Genomic DNA, 26,162 nt, shown 5'->3' with positions numbered 1-26,162 from the left:
TGTTCTTGTTTTTCTTTGTTTATCTAATCTCTCACCTTTTCGAATTTTCAATTTTTTTCTTTCAAATTTTATTTTTTAAAAAAAATGAATAACTTGATTTTAATGGATGATTTTGAAAATATTTTAATCGTGTTTTTCTCTTTTTTTTGCAATTTTTAAAATAATATTTTTTTTTTTTTTTGAATGCTTAATATTGTGAAAGGATAATTCTTTATTCTTTAGAAATCAGTCTATCCAAAAATAAGTATATGTACTTATATAATGGAATATAATGCAATTGATACATATACATATACATATTTTATTTAAATTGAATCTTGAATGAAATGACCTAAATAATATTATTTTGAAAAATGATTTTTAATATTAAACAGTAATATTTATTTAAAGTGTTTTTAAAAAAAAAAAAAATATTAAGTATTATAATGATACCAATACGAGTATATACACAAGTATACGAGTATGATAACTGAACTATTTCTATAAAATAAATGAAGAATTTGGACCGAAAATTTAAAATTATCAAATTGTATAGCATAGATTCAATTTGAATTTATTGAATCGAACAAAGTTGCATATACATTTTAAATATTCCATATTTTTTTATTGAAATATTTAGGAAATTTTTATTAAAATATACAAAATTTTTATGGTTATTTTTTTTTTAAAATAAATTGTAATTTATAACCTTGTTGAAATATTATTGATAATTATTCAAACGAAAGCGCATACAAAACATTCTTTATATTTACATTTGAGGAAGTTGTAATACGCTTAGAATGTTTTATGTTGTTGACTATAAATTCAACACATATATTTGTTTGAATGACAAAAAAATCATAAGCTCACAGCTTACAGGCCATCTGATCCTTAAATATTAATCATTTTCATAAAATTACGTATCAATTACTATATACACAAAAATTTTAAAATTTTACGACAAATGTCGTATGACTGCCGGCGACATGGTTACTTTATAAGGAATTCGTACAAATATTTGTAATAAGTTGAACAAAGTGAATTTTAAAAAGATTCTTTAAATCTTTTTCTACAACTCACTTACAATTCCTATGCTAGTGCATTTCAATTTCAATTTATTTAATTTTATTTAAATAATAAATTTTTTTTATAATTTTTTGAAACAAATTATTTTAACTTAATTTATGTGACAATGTATAAAACTATAATATGTATATATGCACAATCCATTAAATTAAGACCACTATATTGTTTTTAGTTAAACCAATTTTACTCAAATTCAAATAGATGCACATATACTTATAAAAATTTCCATTCTCTTTCTATTTTAACAAACTTTAAATCTCAATTAATTTAATTAAATTTAAGTATTGTTTTGTGGTATAATAAAAAGAATTAAGTATAGAAAGAAAATATCAAATTAAATTTTTAGTTAAATTACTTACTAAGGATATTTTCAAAGGATATTAAGGAAATTTTCTTTCTATTTATAAATTGATAAACCGCACATATTTAATTGTTAAAACTCTTAAAACAAAATTTACATCAGGATTTTGGTTTAAGAATTCATTTTGTAAACCAATGGAAAATCTTTTATACTTATATATGAACAAAATATACACATATATACATATAATAATATTATGGTAATATGGTATATTTATGCACACACACACATATAATTATGTATAGTAGTGCATTACATGCACAGCTGTTCATTACAATCTCATGCAATACAATAATATATATATATATAATAAAAACCTGGAGCATTTAAAATTTATTCAACATTCTCACAAAATTAAAAGAAAACCGGAAAGGAAAGTTTGTTTCAATACTTATTCTTCTTGTTATGGTCAAATATTTCTACACTATATAATATAAGTAAAAGAAAACTTTTTAAGATCTCTTTTGTTTTAGTTCTTTACGTAAATTGTATACATATAGCATGTAATCCATGCGGTATAAATCTGCCTGTAGGAAGCATTCTTTTAATTTAATGTTTATAATACATTTTAAAAAATGTTTTTTTCCTGTTCAAAATTCATGTTACTCTGAATGATTCATTCTTTTGGCTTGATTTTAAATTATTCGCTCTAAATGTTAAGTATACGTGTTATGGTTTTTAGATACAAGTAAACCCGATATGTCAGCTTGTAATAATAGTGTCATCCATCTGTACTTGAAACGATTCCTAAAATCGGGTTATTACTAGATCATTTTAAAAAGTTCATTTCGAGGGCTCAGAAACAAAGTGGCCTAATTCCCACTCCCAAAATTTTTGATTTTTCATTAGGAATGTATTAAAATTAAGTACCAAATTTAATTTTATCGGCAAAAAAGTCAAATATTTCCTATATATTTCGATATTTTTTTTTGGTCTCATACCAAAGCTTAATTTTTTCCAGTACAAAAGTGGTCTATAACGCACATATTGTGGCAAAAATTTTGGTAGTGAATGTTAGCCTGCTTTGCTTCTGGGCCCTTCAATTATAATATTCAAATTAATACCTTAAAAGTGAACAGAACAACGAATTTTTTTTTAATGCATAAGATTTTTTTGTACTTTTTAAACTTTTTTCAACTAAACAAATTGAAAATAATTTGAGTTCATTGTTGCGTTTAAGGATGAAAATTTTTTTTTTTTTTTGTTTCAACAAAATAATTTCATGTTCTTTTAATTTAAAATGAAACAGATCCTTAAACCAAAGGAAACTTAAGTTTGGTATAAACATATTTTTTTGTTTTCTTGTTTCTTTATCTTTTTTGTCTTGGTAATTAATTTATCTTTTTGAAAACCCAAAAATAATATTATATAAAATAAATCTTTTTTTTATTTAAGTCGAACAAAATATAATTATAAAATTTTAACAGTTCAGTTATAGTAGACGAATTTCTTTGGGGGAAAGGTTCAATGCTGAAATTACAGAATTTATAATTTTATGAACTATTGTTATATGAGTTTTTCGAATGAGGAAGAGCCTATATAATCACGAACTCTGGCAAATTTATATAGGTCAAAAGAAGTTCTTAATTTATTTCATAAGGCTGTTCTATATGCTACTCTTTCTCCATATTTACTTCTACTATTTCTCTATTTAAGATTTCTACTTCCACATTTATATGTATTATACCAGTTCAATTATCAGGCATAATTTTGAAAAAGATTATTTGCCGATAAAAAGAATAAACATTCCGATAATCTGTTATAATGTTTTTCAAAAAAATTTTGTGGTTCTTAAAATACATAGACTTTATTGGCTTTATATTCATATTTAATACTATTCATGTATAGTAATCTCCCACTCAAAATGGAATTTAAAAATTACTATAATTTTCATTATCAAGAAATTCAACCAAACTTTACAAATAATAATTGCTTCTTTTTCAATTCCGATAAAAACAGATTCATTTTATCTTTTCAATTAATATTTTTTTTCCTTCTAGAATAATATTTTTACCTTTTCAAATAACTTTAATACCAAAATGTTTTTTTTTATCCTATATGTAAGAGATCAAAATTTAATCCAATGCCCATAATCACTTTATAAAATAGCAACAACAATGAGCTTTACATACATATATAAAAAAACAATAAAAAAAACGTGTTACGTTTAAAAAATCGGATTTAATTAAAAAATAAAAAATTATAATTTTATTTACACAAAAAAAAAAAAAGATAGAAAAACAATGAGAAAGAAAATAATAGGAAAATCATAGAATTTCATTCGAAGGATTAAACTTTTTTTTAAATGTGTATATATATGTATGTATATGCATATCATCCTTTAACACGTATATATACGTATATATATAGATTTTAATGCAGGTGCATTTATTTTCTTCTATTTACATTTTTATTTATTTTGCTTTTCATTTAATATTTACAGAAAAAAATTACTACATTTGAGTATCCATTGCAGATTTTAAAAACAAAACAATAAAGAAAAAAAATTAACAATTTTAATTCATTCAATCTTTTGAGGTGTATACGGAGGGCAATCCTTAAAATTATTAGGGAAATTAATATTATCAAAAATTTTCATCAATATGGTATATGCAAACAATTAAAAGCTACTGAAACACCTTTACTAAAGAGAGATATGGGCAAGGGAATTTTCTTTCCTCAACCACCGCATGGTTTATTACAGCCCTCCCATATCGCACTTACACTACTTCAGTCTCAAGCAAATACCCGGAGATATCCCTCAGGGAGTTAAACGAAAACCTCCTAAACACAGAATATGTATGACCATTTCTCCATCACCCCCGCAGAATCTATACAAAAGCGAGTCCGATACGCCCAGTTCTTGCCACATGTCAGTGACATATTTCATCACGACAATGCCCATAGAAGAACCCAGTAATAGCACCTACCCTGTTTCGATTCATCCCAATAAGCTCTGTTCGCGCTGAGTCACGGCATTCAAATCAGCGACTCTTTGTTTGTTAATGCCAGCTCCGCCAGTACGTGCACACAGCTCTAAAACAATAACGCCACCCTGCTGTCTGAAACTTATTTTCACAAAGTATTTTTGCAAAGTTTATTTTATATTTTAATAAATTATTTTCCCAGTTTCTATAGCATGCGTAAGAAATTTTAAATTAATTTAATTATAGTCCAACCATATGTAAGGAACTAAATACATTCAGCTATATGCAAGTAGAAATTTATAATGATATCTAATTTTATCATATAAAAACAAGTTAAAATTAATCTCAGTGCATGTTCAATTAAACTGCATAAAGCTTAATGTCAGATTAATCAGATGTGTAGTTATTATGTTTGTTTACATGTTCTACACTACAATATTATAAATTAGTATAACAACTATAATTAAAATATTGTTCGAATTTTACTTGTTATTTGAATGAAAAACAAATAAATTTTATTAATAATTATACTTAAAGATAAAAATCTGCAACATCATTAATAATTTTAAATTATTATTAAAATATATAGAATGACAATTTTTTCCGTCATAATATGAATTTCATATAATTTATATTGAGCGACAACTTCATAATAAAATTTGAAATAATCATTATTTGACTTGTTTTAAAGCACAAGCTGTAATTAGAATAAAAATTTAATTAAGAAAATTCTCATTCAGTTCCTGATAAAAAATTCAACTTTTGCACACACAATATGCATTTTTACTCTCATTCAGAATCTGACGCTTAGTTATTGTGTAGAACTTTTATTATCACACATAGACTCACTTAAATATAAAAGAATTTAAACAATTATTTAATTAATTATTGCAAAATATTACTCAATATGGATAGCATATGGGGCGACATTGAAGTTGGACGTGCGTTGAACGAAATCATAATCGTCTGACTATGGCAGTGATCGGCCCCGTGGCATATTTTCACACTGAAGGAGAAAAAACAAACAGTTTACATAAGCGCCAATAAATTTTTCTGGTTTTTAGTCTTTTGCTCAATTTTTTTACAATTTTTTTTTTTTTGCATAAAACTTGAATTTTTATGCATTTTTAAATTATTGAATAATTTATAAATGATTTTTTTTTTTAATATTTACAAAATATGAAAAAACGTATAAAACTTTATTTGCTCATATATGAATATTAATTTTTTTTTTGCCGGTTAATTTTTATATTAAGATTATCCTGCATACAGGCATCGTATATACAAACATTCATACGCCTATAGTAAAAAGGGAAAATTTTCGGGTATTAACGTGTTTTGTTTTTTTTATTTCTAGTAATTAGTACAATCCTTATCAGAATAACTAAAATAATAAAAATAATTACAAACATATATTGCATTTATTGTTATTAATATTAATAAAAATTAAAAATAAATGAATAAATTTAATCAAAAACGAGAGAAAATAAAGTTGACCGTGTCAACTCCGTGATACCCGAGATTATGACTTTAAGTTGCTGTATTACCATATAAATATATGCAAAATTTCAGTACTGTGTTTTCAATATTTTCTAAGATATGGCCAAACTACTATTGAAGTTGTATGACAGCTACCAGAAAGAGCGAAGCACTTTCAACTACTTTTATCAAACACATTAGCCTTACTAATATTATTCGCTTGTGTGAAATTTCAATAACAAAAGCTTTTATAGTTTCTGAGATATAGTCAATAGTGAGTGTAGTTGGGACGGATAGACAGCCGGACAGACAAAGGTAAATCGACTCAGAATTCGACGCTGATCGAAAAAATACACTTGAGTCTATATCTTAGACCATTATTTTTTAGCGTTACGGACGGTAAAGCAAATTTAGTATACCCTTCGAACATACGTTCGTACGGGTATAAAAAACAAATTTTTGGAAAATAAGTATGCCTAAAATATTCAAATTGTTTTTGGAAAAAAATAAACTATTTTTATAATTTGAAAAAAATGTCAAATTTAATTATAAAAAATTAACAAATTTTATTTTATTTTTTTCCAGATTCGAAATATAATTTCATTTTAAGAAAATTAAAAAACAAAAAAAACTCCCATATTAAGGAAAAAAATTCTTTAATTTTCTTTTAAATATCAAAAAATTAAAAAATACAATATGGAACGTGAGATAGGATCGGTGGAAAATAATACACCGACATCACATGTTGTTGAAGAATTAGATTTAGAAACAAGACGTAAACAATTGGTGCCACAAGAATCATCGCTTGCAACAAAAAGACAACAAGCTGTTTGTGTTAGAAGAGCATTTAAAGTTTATGGTACAAAAAAGAATCCAAATGTTGTCTTAGAAGGATTAAATATGACAGTACCAAAGGGATGCATGTAAGTTCTATAAAATAAATTATTTTTTTTTTCCATTACAAATTTTTAAATTCAATATTCAAAAATTTTTTACCCCTTAATTTGACAGTCTCGTCCAAACCATCTGCACTTCCTGGCGACCATAACAGGACAATCACACAGAATATGTGTGATTGCTAATAAAGTTAATTAATTCTTTAATATCTCATCCAAATTTTGTTTCTAGTAATTTTACGTAACCTATAGGTCAATTATAGTAAATGTGACCTTACGTTCAGAATTTATACTTAATTTAGGCACAATATATGGATACTATGGCAATTTCAAGATGCACTTGATTTGAAGAACATTTTCGGAAAATTTTTACATTCCTATAACAATGTCCCTAACAAATTGTTACTTATTTTATTAATCATTAAGAATCTTTTATTCCCTCATTGCTTATAACTTTAGCAAAGGGTTTTAGTAAAATTTTACATTTTTTTTTTCTTAATTCTTTTTCTATAACAGGAATTGAGCACTTTTACAAAATATTTTAAAAAAATTTTTCTTTTTTCTAATTTAATTTTTTATTTTTAAACTTTTGATTCTTCAAATAGAATACTAAACATCTACTCAAAAGGATGGAGTAAATTCAAGGATAATAAAATTATTACAATATCCTTTTGAGTAATTTACTTCATTATCTTAATATGTACTACGTATGTATGTGAATTTGAGTACCAACTGAAGAATATTTCAAACATTTAACTCATATTATTTGTCTGAATTCACAAAAAATTAAACATTGAAATATTTTTCTTCATTTTCATTTTGTTTTTTATAAAATTTTAAAATTATTATAAAAAATGTTTTTTTTTATGTGAATATTTTTTAAGGAATTTGTCAAAAATTTTAAATGGGATTTTTTTGTTTTGTTTCTTGTTTTTCATCATTTTACATCAGGGTCATAATTAAATTATAATTTGCTTATATTATCCTTGTCTTTTCAAAAAGGATTAAAATGTATAATTTGATATTTGTGTATGTATATGTATGTATATGTTTAATATTTGCATACATGTGTAGAAAAGATAATTGAGCTCATTTCAAATAGATGTGTGTATTAAGAAAATACACAGAAAAAAAAACTTAACAATTTAAAAAATTAAAGATGATAAAGAAAAAACGTTCATGCTTTTAATAACGCTTTGAACTTTGATGTTAAAAGAAAGCATTTTCGTTTTAAATGAAAATGAAAAAAAAAACAAAACCGAAAATTTATTAAAAAGGATTTTTTATTTAAAATTTTCTCTCATTTTTGTAATTTCTGGAAAATGAAGCAAGTCTTTATAAAAAGAAATCGAGTACGTGTGCTTATATTCAACTGTGCAATACCCAATAGTTACCATAGAGAATATTTTTTTAAAAAAATCTTGAATTCTTGGATCTCAATACCTTCCAGTACTTATTTTATGCCTAAATGTCATCCTTTTTAGCATTTCATTTATTAGATAGGGAGAGATATGGAAAAGAGAGAGTTTAAAATTCTTAAAACTCTCCAATTCTTCAATACTTTTGCGTATATTCAAATAAGTGATTTGGAAATAAAATAAATTTTAAGTATGTAGTGAATTTTTTCCATTACAAAATTTAGTAGACCTTAAAATTCTTTAAAATTAAATTAAATACTTAAAAAAATAATTAATTATCATTAAGAAAACTCGGAAATTTTTTTAAGACAAAAATTTCACTTATCTAATTAAAAAGAAAAATTATTTCAATTTATTAAAAAGAATTATGTAAATATTTTCCCAACTTTGTATTTGAATGTACTCGGGGGAATATAGAGAAATTGTGTTGTCAAATGGAAAATTATTACAAGTGTAAAAGATTTTTATTAGATTTGTTTAACATTAATTTTATGATACTAATTCTGGGTACAACCCAGAAGTGGGTGTAATTGGCGCTGATGTACTGGTCGTGGGTTCTCCGTCGCCCATATTCTGCAATTTTGCTTATTAACAAAACCATTTAATTAAAAGTGAGCTTCATCGCTCATTATCAAATTGTGTATGAAATTTGGATTTTCTTCTGCTTTTTGTTGGAAAGAAATGGCATAATCAAGCCTTTGTTGATAGTCTATCGACTTCAAATCTTGCACAAGCTGAATTTTATATGGGAACATGCATATTGAGGCCGAAATTCTCTGAAGAGATCTTCGTGATAGTCCCAGCTGTGTCAAACGTCTCCTTGTTGATGTTCCTGGATTCTCATCTATACTGTTGACTACACGTTCAACAGTTTCCTCCGTTTGGACCGTACGCGGTCTTCCACGAATTTGTACGTTTCTTACTAATTCATTTTCTTCAAAATGTCTTACCAGGCGGTTTATTGTTGCTACAGAGGGCAGATTCCGCACATTGAAATATCTCCGATATGCTCGCCGAGATAAAGTAACTGATCTGTTATTTTGATAGTAAAATTCTATGATTTTTGTTCGCTGCTGCGTTGTGTACTGTTCCATTATAAATTTGCCAAGCCATGTTTACAAGATTCTGAAATAAAAAAAAAAAAATTAATAAATAAAAGAGCTATCAAGAATTCAAAACATATCGTTCTTTTTACGCCACCCTGTATAAAAGATTTATATTAAATTTGTTTAACATGAATTTTATGATTGTACCCAGAATTAGTCAAAAACATTGATCAATGCTAAATGCGATTTAATTCCATCCAAATTAACCATTCCTTAATGTCTTCTTAATCAAGAAACATTACAGGAATATGAAAAAAAAACATTTTAATATGCAACAAAATACACTATGACCTTAAAAGTTCTGCACTTAAAGAAGGTTTCATGATATTAAATATTTTTTTACAAAATATAAGAACAAAAAATAAGGACAGGATGAATTGGCAATGGAATTTCCAAACATGCTACAATTTTTTATACAAGAATGTGTAAAATATACGTAGGCAATAACAATATTAAAATTATAGGTATACAAAATAAAAATTCCAAATTATAATTGAAGAGTAAAATAAAAAGAATTTTTTTTCAAATAAACAAAGAAAAAAAACAATTCAAAACTTTCTACAATTTAGTTGACAACGACTTGACATTTTGTCGTATTTAAAAAAAAAAAAAACAAAAAGACATCATGCATATATGTGTAGAAAGAAATTTCTAACCCTGAGACTCTACAAAGTTTCTGATGTCTTTTGAATAATTTCCTATAGAAGTATCTATAGAAATGTCCTTTTCAAGCCATTCTTTTTTGTTTTTGTTTTTTTTTTGTACATAATATTGAAATTCATTTTATCATTTGGAAAAATTTAAATACTTAAAACATTTTTAGTACATTGCATAATACAAGCATTTAACAAATCAAGAAAATAAATTACAAAAAAAAAAACAAAATATTCTTGTTTATTTTCTAGTTGTTTTAAATAAATTTTATATTTCGTATGTGAATATAAGAACATGAATATTTTGTTACAAATGAAGTCTTGTTCTCTTCTTGTATGATTGTCTTTCTGTGTTTATTAACCTCATTGCTTATTATATCAATGGGAGTATTAATACCGTATCAAATTTTAAATGTGCAAATAAATGCAGTATACCATGATGGAGAACTACATAAAAAATGCTGTGTGTCAGTCGATTTCTTTACCGGATCTGCTTAATTCTAGACTTCCTAGTTTCGGCTACAAAAAATTTATCTTAAATTTACAATTGCAGTACATCATATCTGCTTGCGAATCTGCCAAATTAATAAACTTTTAAGAAAATCGGAATTCGAAAAATAAGCGCATTCAAAGAGGTGATCCGTGCTAATTACGTTAAATTTGATATAAGTGTGTAATATTGGAGAATAAAATGTGAAATCCAATTGACAACCTCTTGCGACCTCTTAACTGGACTTGCTTTGAAAATTTATTGAAATTTTTACATATATACTCTTTAGAAAACGTACACTGTTGTCGGTTATGTAGTGATCACATCACAATTTTTTTTTACATTATTTGCAAATATCAAGAAAAATTATATCGTAAACATATAAATAGGAAAGGTATTAATCTACATACATACATACGTATGCAACGAAAACATGACATGCACTAACATTTTTAAATTAACTAAGAATGTAAACACATAACTGTACACATTGATGTATACATATAGTCGTAGTTCCTCTTTGAAAATGATGATACCATAATGATTTTTCTTCAATCAATTATTCTATATGTATACATACGTATGTAAATCCAAACTATCATGAAGAGTATACAATAGCACCTGGAAAACATATCGGTGTAAATTTCCTTTTATAATATTTTTCGGTTCTATTAAATATATATAGAAAAGTCTCTGAAACTCATTTATTTTTTATATTAAAGAGTCGTCATCTATTTTGTAGTGAACTTCCGAACAAAGTCAATTTACGCAAAAGTCTTTTCTTTGAAATTTCTTGAATAGTGTTTACTATAAAATGTCACTATTTCGCTTTATTGTCAAAGTCAGAATAACTACAACTTGAAATTCAACTACATGTACTGTAAAATTCAACTATGTACATGTACTGTAAAATTCAACTACATGTAAAATTTAAAAGATTTCGTTCCACAATATTATTATTTAATTTCCATAAATTAAATTTTAATGGTCGTCAAAAGATTTTTAATTAAATTTTGCTACTATACATACATTAGAATTTTGTGTTATTGTAACTGTAATCGAAAATAAATTAGAAATATTATATGCAGTGTTGCCATATTAATCGTTTTCCAATTAAATTTTTATTCGACTCTTTTGGTTTTGGTTTCAACTGAATCTCACCTATAGAACATGGTAACACTTACAATTTTAACATATATTTTAATTAAATTTGTAGTATAATAGTTACTTATTTTTATTTGAATCAACTAAATCTAGTTAAAAATTCAAAAATTCTGGTAACAATGATTGCAATTTAAAAGTACATACTTCAGTTTAATGAATGTATGCATACTCGATTATTCATTTTAATTTGGATTTTATAATTCGATTGAAATACACAAAAAAAAAAAATTAGAGAAAAGAAAGAAATTTTGACTTTATTTTCAAAATGATCAAATAATATTAAAATACGAACTAGTTTTACATATTACACACATTTTAAGCAGGTGTATAAAGAATTTACATTCATATATGAAAAGAAAAACAAAACTTAATAAGAAAGGCAAGCAAAACGAAAAAAAAGGAAAGAAAACTCTTTTAAATTTACAGTTACATTGAAATTTTATTTGCATTTTAATTTTACGAGTAAGTAGTCCTTTAAGTGTTTCAAATCTGTATAAATGTATGTGCACACTTGTATGTACAATTTTAAATGCATATTAAAAGAAAAAAATAGTGTGTCAGGATCTTCTTCTCATTTTCAATACTTAAATATTTACAATAGCAAAATTAAATCTCATTTCTTTAATTAAATACAAAAATAAAACAAGGATATCAGAAAAAAAAGGATAAATACGATTATACAAAAAAAAAATGTCACAGTAGTTTTTTAAAATAAAATCATACAATCATTATGAATAGAAAAAAAAATTTGTGTCGGAAGAACTTGATTTTTAATATTATTCTTGTAAAAATCCTTACACCTATTTTGTGTTTTCAATACATGCAATATACTTACATACACACAAATTATTTTATATGGAGTTGAAAATGTAGGTCATGGAGAAAAAAAAACTTAAGTGATAAAAAATAATTTTATTTTTTTCTTGTAATTTAAAAAAAAAAAAAAACTTTGAATGCTTGAAAATTACTTTAGAAATAATTTTTTATTATTATTATTTCTGTTATACATTCTTCTGTTATACACACTTTTCTTGAATATTGTTCAACAAATTTAATTAGGAAGATTGAATTTTTCATTAGAATTCATTTTACAACCAAAACTTTTATGATATTTACAGAAAAAAAAATTATTTTTATTGATAGAAAAAAAATTTTTTTTTTATTCTTAAAAATTCTCACAATCCTAAAAATTTAAATAAAACGAGAAAAAAATAGAGTTGACCTCGTCAACTCTGTGATACCCGTACGAATTCGTTATCCTATGTGCGAATAACTAATGTGCCATAACTAACTATGGGGCAGACTATGACTTTAAGTTGCCGTATTACTATATTAATTTATGCAAAATTTCAGTACTATGTGTTTTTCAAAATACTGGTTGTGCCAAACTACTATTGAAGTTGTATGGCAGCTACCAGAAAGAGCCAAGAAATTTTAGCGAATTTCATCAAGCACATCGGCCCTACTAATATATTCACTTGTGTGAAATCTCAATATCACAGCTTTTATAGTTTCTGAGATATAGCCAAATAACTTTTGAAGTTGTATGGCAGGTACCAGAAGGAGCCAAGTAATTTCAATGATTTTTATGAGACACATTGGCCCTACTAATATATTCGTTTGTATGAAATTTCAATACCATAGCTTTTATAGTTTCTGAAATATAGTCAAATAACTTTTGAAGTTGTATGGCAGGTACCAGAAGGAGCCAAGTAATTTCAATGACTTTTATGGGGCATAATGGCCCTACTAATATATTCGTTTGTATGAAATTTCAATACCATAGCTTTTATAGTTTCTGAGATATAGCCCAATAAATTTTAAAGTTGTATGGCAGCTACCCGAACCGGTACCCCGATCACGCCCAATTTAAATAGGGTTCTGGCACTTACTGCAATAAATCATTTGTGAAAATTTGGTGAACTTAGCTCAATTAGTTTTTGAGTTATCGTTCGGACGGACGGACGGACGGACGGACAGACAAAGCTAAATCAAAAACATACACTTGAGTCTATATCTAACACCGTTATTTCTTAGCGTTACAAACGGTAAGGCAAATTTAGTAAACCCTTCGAACATACGTTCGTACGGGTATAATAAAAGTGTTATACTCGTATTTGTGTAAAATATTAAAGATATAAAAATATTTTAATTATGATTACAATCAATAGTGCCTGATTTTCACAGTTATAAATTCAAAAATTATTAGGGGTGAATTTCTTAAACAATTTTAGAAATTTTATGAATTGTAAATATTTTAATATTTTAATATTTAAGATTACAATAATTATTTACGTATACAATACTTAAAGTAGGTCGTATACGTTTTAATATTACAAATCAACTTCTTCATATTTATAGATTTAAATCTGGGGCTGAAGGAAACTATTTCCATATTAATTATTTCATTTTCCAGTTTATAATTTTATGTCTCTCAGAAATAACGCGTCGCATTTATTCTGGTACATAAGGTCTTTTTGCAGATGTTGAGGTTCCGAAATAGATATTGAGTCATGTTGAGCTGAAAAATTTTCGTTAAGTGAAAAGAAATATCACCCGGAATTTGAAGCAGTTAATTTCATTCGACGTTGATTTTCTGTAACTTGAAAATGGTTTTCAAGAACCTGTTTCCGTAGAGGCTTCCTCGGAAAAATAGGACAAACAGTGAGCAACGATATTGCTTTTACCAGAAATGTGGCATATATTCGTGCAAAAATACAAATATAATCTAATTGACGGGTTCGTCTTGGACTGCGCTCAGTTTGTAATGCAGTTATCAAACGAAAATGTTTGATAACTGCATAAACAGACGTTTCCATAAATTTTTGCCGAACCGCACCTAAAGATATATCTGAAGCGCAGTAGTAGCATCGAATGGATCATGAGGCAACGGATGACCTAATATTATCGCGTTCGCCAATGCGTATTTCGTCTCCTGAAGAATAGTGTAGTTTCTCTACACCCTATGTAAAATTTGAAAATTCATCGTAATATGGTGCCAATATTTTCACTACTTTTGTTACGAGACAATGACAGAAGTTGAGCATTCCCATGAAACGCTGGATCACTTTAATTGAAGTAGGCGTTGGAAATTTCGTAATGTCTGTAACTCGATTTTCGGATCAAAAAATTCCGAATCACTTCGATAAATTGTTATACGTTATTAGAATAACTATACCTAATGCCGCTTCACACTACCCTGTTGCACTAATAATATGAGAATTAGAGAAAACAATCATATTGCTTTTATAATCATAATTAGAAATTAGTGTAGGAGACAATATTTGCGTTGATGCTAAGAGAACATCATTTTACGATTATTATTTTAGTTATAATAATAACAGTTATACATAACCAATAAGACCATTTTCAATATTTCTTTAAGCACATTAAACATAATAATTTATATTGTTTATTCATCACATTCGAAACTCTTAAAATTTATATTACAAATATTGCAAGAATTTCAAGTAAAATCTCTTCAAGCCATCAACTTTTAATAATCGTCATCATCATTAAAAATAATGACACACAATATTAACTTTTTTCTCTTGTATATATAGATGTAAATTGTTTCTAAATTTTTTCATATTATTAAATATCATTTTTCAGTCTACATACTTACTTATGCATACATTTTCTATTGAAAATTCATACCAAATTCTGAAATATTTCGGCAAATATGTAATAAATTTCAATTGTGTAATAAGAAAGAGAGTGTATTTAAATCAACCTACAATATAAAATATATGTGTCTAGCCTACCGAAAATATTGTTACCAGACAATTTTTATATTCTTCGCCTTTTTTTTGTTTTGTTTATTATATTCAAATTTGTTTTAAATCGTAATACCAGAAGATTTATCAAAATAAGCTCGAACATTAAAAAAAACTAATGGAAAATAACTCATGATGAATGAAAATTAAAAAGTTTTTCATATGAACTCTTTTATAATGTGGATTTTAATCGAATAAAGTAACTTAAATAAATTTTAAAATCGCAATTGATGTCGAAATTTTGTGATTCAGTATTCTAAATTATTTTTTCAAGGATGTGGTCTAATGGAAAAATATTCCCCGTACAAAATTCTTGCAGTGATTATTCAAATGAATTCGTCCAACAATCTAGGAATGCATTAAATACTGCTCTGTTCTTCCTAATTTAGCCAGCAAACTACTTTAATTGACCGCTTCTTGAAGTTAGTGAGAAGAAAAGTGTAAACTTTGTTACATTCCAAATATTAACACAATGCAAATGCTAGGGTTTCATCATAGTCCGTTTTTAACCATTGTAAAAAGTAATGACAAATTTTTAATATTTTTTTTAAAACAAAACATCTAAGTATGTGTATTACTATGTATGTAAATATTAGCATTAACCAAAAACCCAAAAATAGCTTTCTCTGGAAAATTCTTATTAAAAAGGATATTTTTTTTTTCAACATATCAAATTTTTGTTTTTCAATTATTATTCAACAAAAAAAGGAAAAATTTAAATTTCTTCGAAATTATTATTTTTTTTTTTGCAAAAAATGAAAATTTTCATGATTTAATAAGGTCATCACGCAGCATTTTAAATCCTGCTTATTTTTTATTTTTAAGTGAAAGTAAAAAAAAACAATCATTATTTTGGAATTATCATAAGACGCAATAAAGAAAAATGTAGTCCTTGCAAATAATTACTTTCATTTTGAAAATATAAATTATTTGGAATTTTTCGTATATATATGTATAAATGTATATAACGTATGTATACATATATAAATGAATTACGTGTACATGTAAAATGACGCTAAAATTTGTATCAAAACACATAACTTGCATCCCAAAAACACAAGTATTCATTGAAAATTCACTGCCAAATTAAATTTTTGTTTAACATTAGATGTTGTCGGGTGTTCGTATAGGATAACCATAATGCACATAGTATAAAAGTAATGTGTATTTTTTTAGTTCAAGTGGCTCAATAGTTATACGTAATACTTATATTTTTTTCAACAAATTTTTAATATATTTCTAATAATTTTCGTTGATTACTATTTTAATCCCACATTTTGGGAGAAGAGTCATAATTTAATGATGTAAAATTATAGAAACTGTTATACAATAATTTAATGATGTAAAATTATTGAAACTGTTATACAGTTATTTGTTTTATATTGTATTAATTGCAGAGATTTTCAAAATATTTGTTTCACTCTTCAATAAATTTCTAAAAATTTGATAAGAACGTTCGATAGTTAAGTAAATACTTTGTTTTCTTCTGAATTAATTACCAGTGCAGTAATAATTATATCGGTTAAATTTACTATTGAATAGTGTACATTAAATCATAAATAAATATGTTGATTTTGCATATTAATATTCTATTCAATATTTTTGTTAAAATTTTAAAAAAGCACCTCATTATTTTACTAGAAGAACTCAATAATCGCAGAATATATACATATAAAATTATTCAATTTATACAACCACTTAATTTAAAACCTATAATCTCATATTATTGCTATAAATTGTGATATGTATAATTTTCCAAAATATTGTATAACATATTGTAACCGGATATTTCGAAAATCTTAAAATAATAACAATAAAAAATTCAAGAATCTTAAAATTTTTGTTTCTAATCTCCTATATTAATATTATGTATAAGTGTATAGATGCTCTTTCCTATGCCTATTGTATTATTACTGTTATCCTTTATCCTTTAAATTACACATATTATAAGTTTTATAAGTATTTTTGAAATAACAGCAATAATATTGTAGCATTATATATATATTATGCCGCTCAATTTTAATGTTATACTCAAGTATTAAAAAAATATTCCAAAATACTTTTATATTACATAGAACTACACAAGATGTATGTGGTTTAAAAAGTAATATATACAAGGTGTTGCGGGGGAACAAAATGGCATAAACTTTCATTCAAATTAGAATTTTGCTTTGATATACTGCAAAAAATTACGGTAAATCGTTCAACAGTGTGTTCGAGTGTGATAGTTGAGATCTTGTCACACATAAACATGTGATCATTTTGTTAAGTTATTGAATTGGAATATTGTTATATTACACTCGTATGCATATGTATAAGTCCGTTCAGCTCAGGTTACATCCAAGCTGGTCTGGAGCTGCCTTGCTGCACTTATGGAATTGGCATCGGAAAACAGAGTGATGCTCATTTGGGTGCCGGGCCATAGTGGCCATGCGGGCAACGAAGTTGCCGATGAGTTGGCGCGGAGGGGATCTGGGGCTGCCTTTCTGTGGTCTGCCTTCTTCCGCCGTGGGGGCCAGGCTTGCCTGCCTACTCGCGGCGGAATGCGGTCGTCACTGGCGTGACACGAAAGGGTGCCGTCATGCGAAGGTGTTTGTTCCGGCGTGCTCCGGCGGATTCGCTGCGGAGTTGCTGGGGATGAGCAGGAGCCGGGTTCGCACTATTGCGAATTTCTTCACGGGGCACTGCCCGGTGAAATACCACCTGCATAGGCTGGGGAAGTCGGGCTCCCCCCTGTGCAGATTTTGTGGGGGTGGCGATGAGACCGCCGTGCACATTCTCTGCGACTGTCCGGCACTGGCTGTTCGGCGTCGCAATTGTCTTGGACATGGGTCCCTAAGTGTTCGGGAACTATTGTCCAACTCCCTTAGGGATATCTCCGGCTTTGTGATTGGGACGGGGATATTATAGACGGGAGAGTGGGGTGGCTACAATAAGTCAAAAATGGCTGCGGTGGCTTGGGGGGATGCTCCTGTCCCACTCGGTTCCCTTAGAATCTACAAATATGTATAAGTCAAATAAATTGGATCGTGTAAATTTCGAAAAATTTTTTAAATTAAAATTTAAGTATTGTAAGCTTTTTCTGAAATTTTGTAAATTTCTAAACTAATTTAAAAATGATTTTATTCATAATTTCAAATGATGACCTCCCCATATACAAGTGTTATACGTTATATAGCCAGCAAGCCCATAGAGCAAGAAAAAAATCTGCTTAGCCACTTTTTATTATTTTTCGCAAAAATTAGCTATCTTCTAGCAATATGCGTCTTTTTTGGCACAAACTCCAAAATTATTGAGACACAGTCTTATTTATGTGCTTGTGTATATTTACTTTATACTTTGTTATATGAACTCAATATTTTATTTTCTTTTAAAGTTGAAATACAATGCCAACAGTTTATATAATACTTATGGGAACAATTTGAATGTAAACATATTGTTTTGTTTTGGATTTTGTTTTTTGCTTCTTTTTTATTTTTAAGAAGTGGATTATATATAAATATTTTTGCTGTCATAACTTTTTCTATGCTTTCAAAGGTGCCCTCTCATATACATAATAATAAAAGTATTGAGAGGGTTTTGTTAAGGATTCACTTCTTTAAAAGAGAGTTTTTTTTTTTTTGTCTTTATCTTTGTATTTATAATTTTATATGTTTTCTTCAATTTTGTAACAAAAACTTGTTACATAGCTTAACAATAAAATGATAAATGAGCAGTTAAATTGTTATTGCAAACCAAGAAATGAAAATATTAGTCGTTTTATTTTATTGATTTTCGATTGATTCCAACGAAAGTTATAAATATTAAAATGTATGTAAAATGGAAAATATAACAAAATAATCGGTCTGACTTACTAGTGATGGTGCTTCTTTTTACTTAAAAATCTCGATAAATCTCAATTAACCATCAAAAAGCACGGTTTTGATTGTATCTCGACCTTGTCAAAAAATGGGTTTTTTTATCATACCCCAACCTTGTCAATAAACATGTTTTTGAACTTATCCCGATCTTGTCAAAAAATGCCTTTTTGATTATACCCCGACCTTGTCAAAAAACACGTTTTCAAACATACCCCGACCTTGTAAAAAATCCGTTTTCCTTGTCAAAAAATCGCGATTAAAAGTATTCCAACTTTGCCCAAAAACGCGTTCTTTGACCGTACCCCGACCTTATCAAAAACACATTTTTGGAAGTTGCAGATCAAATTTTACGTTTTATGCACTCGAACATTATGTGATGTGCCTAAAATTTGAAAGGAAATTTATTTTAAATTATTAGTAATGACTGTTTGATGTTAATCTAATAAATGCCGAAAGCTCATGAATACCATAACCCTGGAACTTATAAAATGGCTTCTTTCACAATATTGATTTTAAAAAAAATTCTAAAATAGGATTTTTTAGAATTTATTAGAATCAGGTTTGATTTATTTTAGCAAATTAATGGATATTCTCAATTTTATGCAACTTTTTTGGTTGTTAGGTGTAAAAATATTTTTTTCTATTCAATATAAATTTTCCTTGGAGTTAGGCTTCAAAATCTTTCTTAAATTTTGAGAATTGAATAACTTCAAAAGTATACAAATTACTGAAAATCTCTTTCCAATATTATGTAAACTAATATACACACTTATTAAAATAATAATATAAAATATCATAAGTAGATGAGTCCTTTGAATAAATCCAAAATAAAAACCTTAAAATTTTTATTATTTTTATGTGCGTTTCCCACAAATTCGCGTATCTCGTATTGTAAAAAGCGCGGGCATACATACAATTTCGAATTCAAATAGATTTAAAATGATTTTTGAGGACTAAAATAATATTTTCTTTTTATCTCTCCCTCTCTTCCTCAATGTTTATATTTGCTTCCTTTTTATATTTTTTTTAAAGATATAAAGGATCTTTAAAAATTGAAAAGAAAAATTTATTAAACAAAAAAATTAAAAAAAAATTTTTTATTATATTTTTCTTATTTTATTTTTGTTTTGAATAAAAAAAAGTGGTTTGAAATATTGCCACAGATTACATTTGTTTTTTTCTTTTTTAAAAGAATCAAAAGGAAAAGTGTAGGCCTACATATGGAGAAAAATGATTTTTCAATTGTTGAAATGCGAAATATATAGATTTATTTTTCTATTATTATAGGCTTTAGGATAAGCTCTCTTCATAGAACTTATAAAGAGAACAAAATAAAATAATATGTGTAAAAGGAAATAAAATGTACACAAAAAATAAGAAAAATAAGAAATATAAAAAAAATGAAGAGAAAATGTTCCTTTATTAGTTGTTAAAATTTATATTGCATCTACATACATAGGCCTTCATAAATTTTGTATTTATAGTAATCCTAGTCTTGATTCTTTCTTTGAATTCATATATATAGGATTTTTGCAATAAATCGTATCATAGAGATGATAATGATGGAAATGGATTAAAAAATATTTCATGAAAACAAAATATGTAAATGGAAATGGTACTGAACAAAATATCCGCGAAAAAAGTTGTTTGACTTCAATATTTTAGTATTCTAAATTGCACGCGATTTTAGTTTTTTAATTAAATAAGTGAGTGAATTTTATAATTATAGAAAATAATTCGCTGATTTCTATTGCCTCCAAAGTTTAAGATATTTGTGAAATATGGGATTCCACTTAAGCTAGCCCGGTTACATGAAAATACCCGGACATATCTCTCTGGGAGTTGAACATGAGCTCCTCAATATTAAGTAAGCCCAGCTTTAAGCACCGAAAAATATGGATCCAAGCTCGTGCTTCTACGTGTGTCCTACCGCACGTCCGACATTAGTGTTCCAAACACTAGAACCAGTCACAAAAATCGGGCCACCCTGTCCCCACCTACGTCGATCAAAAAACGCTTCCCCATTGAAGTTATACAGCAGGAGACAGATATCTGAGATGGCTATCCCAAGAACTGGACCGCTCTCAACGAAATCTACATAAGTGCCGTGGGCCAATCTTTTCCCTGCGACATTATCACCAGTAAGAAATCAATAAGGTTTTTGTCGAATTTCCCGCATAATGTAGAGCTGCAAAGGTGGCAATCCAACGAATAAATCCAAAGAAGCCGTAGCAACTGTCACATTGCCACCATTAACATCCACACAAGCCGGCCTCTAAAGTTTTCTCAACTTGTTTTGAACACCCACCTGTTCTTCTATATAGCACCACACCACGGATACATAGGCAACGATAGGTCTAGCAAGGGTCACCGTTGCTCTTTCGATGACAATTTCAGTTTACTAGGGTAATTATTGAAAACCAAAAAACTTCTAAAATAATTTACTTATATCGCCCATTTTGAAGCTTACTTCACCGAGTTAAAGCTAATTATTTAAGATCAAAATTCATTGAAACCATTTCATCGCAATTTTTAACATTTGTCCACTAAAACTCTTACTAAATCAAAAACATTTTAAACGGAATACCACGAATCCTAATTTTTACAATCCTAGCTACAAACACATGAAAATATTTTTGAATTATAATCTACATTTCCGTTTCATTGAATTTTTGTAATAAAGAAAGAACTATAATAATTTAAAAGAGAAAACAATTCAACTTATTATTCACAATGATAACATTAAATCAACTTATCTATCAAAAGGATATTAAATATTCAGTATAAGGAGATAATTTTAGGCATTTAAATAATTATTTCTTGAATAAATGAAGCTTTAAAAATTTCTTTCCAAGAATATTCCTATTCAAAGGTATTTTTTGTTGTTTGAGTATTTTGTATTGAACACGCGTGCATATTTTTCTATTACAAAGTTTTGGGTTAATAACTAAAATTTTATTTTTTGAGGGAAACCATAAACTCATGAGCTATAGGAGCTATAGAAACAAATTTTCACTTAAAATAATTTTTTTTCCAAATTTTTTATGAAAATGATCCTAAAAATTTTGCGGCACTTATATATTTACATACATACATATATAAAATTAATACCAGGTATATAAAATTTTTCAATGTAGGTTCTGTATTCAGCGTTTGGTAAATCAAATTTTTTTGAAATTATATTTTATAACAACCGCAATCAATTTAACTTGCTCAATAGCTCACCGTTCTATTCTTTTAAAAAATTCTGCCAATTTTACATAAAAAACTCAAAGTGAACAAACGTCGGAAACAATACGATTCAAATTGCAATTATTGTGACAAATAAAACAACACAAAAATTCACAAAATCGCAAATATTAAAAAATACACACGAATGTGCTTATGTGCTTATGTGCTATTTATTTTACGTGCCATTTCCGCATCCAAATAAAAAACTTTTTCATTATAACCTACCTACTCGTCTAATCATAAACATAAAATTTTTGACCACAAAATATAATAGAGTTATTTGATAATCTACAATATACAAAAACATCTATTTATCTATGAACGAAAAAATTGTGTCAGCACACATTTTAATTATTCACGAAAATATTCACGAATGATAAAATTCCAAAAATATAAAATCAAAGTAATCTAAATTTTGAATATTATTGTATAATAATGGCAGTATATTTTTTATCTCCTATAACCTAATATTATAACGGTTCATCTACACAATATAAATGGTCTTTTATATTACTAATCTATATCAACAAAGTCATAATGAAAACAAACACAAGGTATAGAAGCACATACATAACATAATACACCTTCACGAAATCTGTAAAAGTTACGTTATTAATGAAATGTAGGTGAACAATAAATTTATTCCTGCCTACTTGTTAAGGTCATTATGCGAAGGAATATACAAAAGTTTCGGAATTTTGCACAATTCAATCTAAATTACATATCTGTTATACATACATAATGTAGTTTAGATTGAAAATTATTTAAAATGAATTGAATATTTCGACAAACTTTGTTGGTAATTTTAAATATTCCGATTTGCAAACACACACAACTAGTTCTTATAATTCATGTTAATAATTTTAATTCATGTTTAATCATATGTCATATTGTACAATAGTCATACAGTACAATTAATATAAGTAAATAAATTTTTAGAATTTTTGGTTTACCCTGCTTATATATAAATTCAGTTCATATTTGAAGACCAACAATAGATGTCATATCGTCTGCTTTTTATGAGATTTACTAAAAAAAAACAGTTAGCTAATATTATTCAATTTGAATTAGCATAATACCGAAATACATCTTCTATTCATATATACATTGTATGCACATTAAACAAATAACAAAATATTTTGAATCTTAGGGATTAGGCAAAGAACTGCTAGGATAAATTATACGCTTTTGAATGAAAATGTTTTAGAGAACTAAATCTTTAATGTACCCGTGTTTTATTTCGAAAAATTGTCTTCTTGTATATGTTTCGACTGCAACAATTAGAACAATCTTGTAATTAGAAAAATAATAATGATATTAAAAAACCTTGCATCTAAAGTCTCATGATTCAACACTTCATACAGTTTTATATTGTTGAAATATGTTTGATTACTCAAAGCAACTAGTTTGATTGTGCTGCCATTTGTGTTTGAATTCTAAGTTTCTAACTCGCAAAAACTTTGTTTGAAGTCATGTTGATATTTTCAAACTACTTTGTATTAATCCCGCAAAATTTCACTAAAAGCTCCGAATATAATATGTGAATCAAAAACATGTGGGGAAATAAATTTTTTTAAACTTATGCTTAAATAAACAAACACTGATCTCAATGAATGGTCGCAAAATACCGAAAACTTTAATTTTAAAAGTAAAAATTTTTTACTTTCACTAGCAAAAAATTAATTTTTTAATCGTTTTCTGTTCGTTCTATCGCGTTCTCTTATATTTTATTGATATTACATAAGAGGTATATGTATATGTTTGTGAGTATGCATTTAGATAGTACGTGTTTTTAAAAATATTTTGCGGATTTCATTTTTGCTAATGTTCGCTTATTTTTTCACGTATCTATTGTTGATTATTTAATTTCTATATTATGTGACTCTCTTAACATTGACCCGTTTTCTTACAATTTAATTTTTCTGTGTATATTTTTTTTGTTTCTAAAACGAAGACTAAATCCAAAGGTAATTTTAATTATACATACAAACATTATCTAATATATGAGAGAATTTTATTAAAATATTGTTTGTGTGTCTGTAATTTAGATAATTATTATTATTTTTTGTAAGATTTTTATTTTCCGGGTTTTTAAATTAATTATAAAAATTATAAGATGGGCATGTCCAAGTGTTACTGTATAAAAAATTTAAGATGAAGAAAAAAATCAAGCTTCGTATATGTTCGTATGTGTGTGCATTTCTTTAACTTCAAACTTATAAGTTAAAATTGATTTGTAGAACATAATTAATGACCGCATTACATAAAATACGTGAGTTTAAATCTGTTCTGTGTGATAGTACCAAATTTCGTATGTTGAAACCGCAAATATATTATTTTTAAGAAAAATGCCTCAAGGTCTGTCTGTTTGTCTCTCCATTTTTTAGTTTTAAATTAATAGGAATTTTTTTAATATCTATTATTCAGAAAGTACCTATTGCGGTCTTCGGTTATATTCTGGTTACATTAGGTTCGGTTACATCAGGTTTTCTTTTTGTTTTAAATTAAGAATTAATAAGAGGCTGTAAAGTTAAAGTTTAACATGTATGTTAAGAATTTAAGAAATTACAACTTGAAAATTTTGTATTTAAATTTAATTTATTTTCGGATTTCACTCTAGGACATGGGCATTTACATATACCTATGTTTGACTTGAAATTTTAATACGAACAGAGGACGAAATATTATCGGCATAATATCAATAAGGAAATTTTGCTTACCTTACTATTTCCTTATGCACAAGTAACATCTTTGCAACTTATGTTTAATGTTCAGATTATAAAAATTTGCATGGCAGATGTGCGTTAGTGTTTCGCATATTAAATTACATGTGATTATTAAATTATGTTGGCATGGAACAAATTTAAAATTTTATTTTCGAACTTAAATATACTTTTTTTTTTGCATGACGAAATAAAAAGCAAATTTTAAAGAAAATTTAAAAAGTTTTAGAATTTAAAAAGGTTGGAGAAAATTAATTTTTTTTTTCATTTTGAATAAAATTTTATATATAAATCTCTATGGTATAAGAAAATTTTCGTATTTATTAATTTTAAAAAGAATTTTCAGGTTTCTTTAATTTAATAAATTTTTTTTTTTTAAGGAAATTTTTAAATTCAAAAGAAGATTTCCAATACACAATTATACTCACATTTAATTTTAATATTTGAAATTAAAAAGTTTCCTTCCATTTTTGTACATTACAATGTGTATGTATACAAATAAAATCAAGAAGTACATAATAATTATATTGTAAAAGAAATCAAACAAGTGTAAAAATTATATTGTATAACTTATACAATTTGTAGAAAATTTTATTATCTAACTTGTTCAAAATGAATTTATTATAAAATGAGGGTGACCATACCTACATATTACTTTCTTTATGAAAATAAAAATTTAAATTTTATGAGGAGTTTTATATCAAATATTACAGGAATGAAAAAAATATGATAAGTATTTAGAGTCAACCTGACTAAAATTAATTGCTTACTGTATAATATTTAAAAGAGTTGTTTGAACCTACATTGATTGGTCGAATCTACAGTTGATTGGTTGAATCTACAATGAAAGTCAATTTAATTTAACTGTAATGGTCAACATTAAAAGGAATTTAGAGTATATTATCTACTTATGTATATATCAATTGTTATCCTACTTCTTTCTTGGAATAAGCATAGGATATTTTAGATTACTATGAACCAATTTCTTAACTACCTAGTAAAATTCAATGACA

The 26,162-nt window shown here is 26.6% G+C and overlaps 1 protein-coding gene across 1 annotated transcript in view; it reads left to right on the top strand.

The window, feature by feature from the left end:
- LOC129608188 (ABC transporter G family member 20) overlaps positions 1 to 26,162 on the top strand; it is a 137,188-nt gene that overhangs the window by 31,510 nt on the left and 79,516 nt on the right. The window contains exon 2 of the mRNA XM_055519546.1: positions 6,418 to 6,755. Coding sequence (XP_055375521.1) covers positions 6,529 to 6,755 — 227 coding nt within the window. The 5' untranslated portion in view covers positions 6,418 to 6,528. The remainder of the gene's footprint in view (positions 1 to 6,417; positions 6,756 to 26,162) is intronic.

This window comes from Condylostylus longicornis, unplaced genomic scaffold, assembly GCF_029603195.1.
Source record: "Condylostylus longicornis isolate FDR11 unplaced genomic scaffold, ASM2960319v2 ptg000030l, whole genome shotgun sequence".
NCBI classification, from domain to species: Eukaryota; Metazoa; Arthropoda; class Insecta; order Diptera; family Dolichopodidae; genus Condylostylus; species Condylostylus longicornis.
The sequence above is the reverse complement of the archived record's forward strand: the minus strand, read 5'-3'. Positions and strand labels throughout refer to the sequence as shown.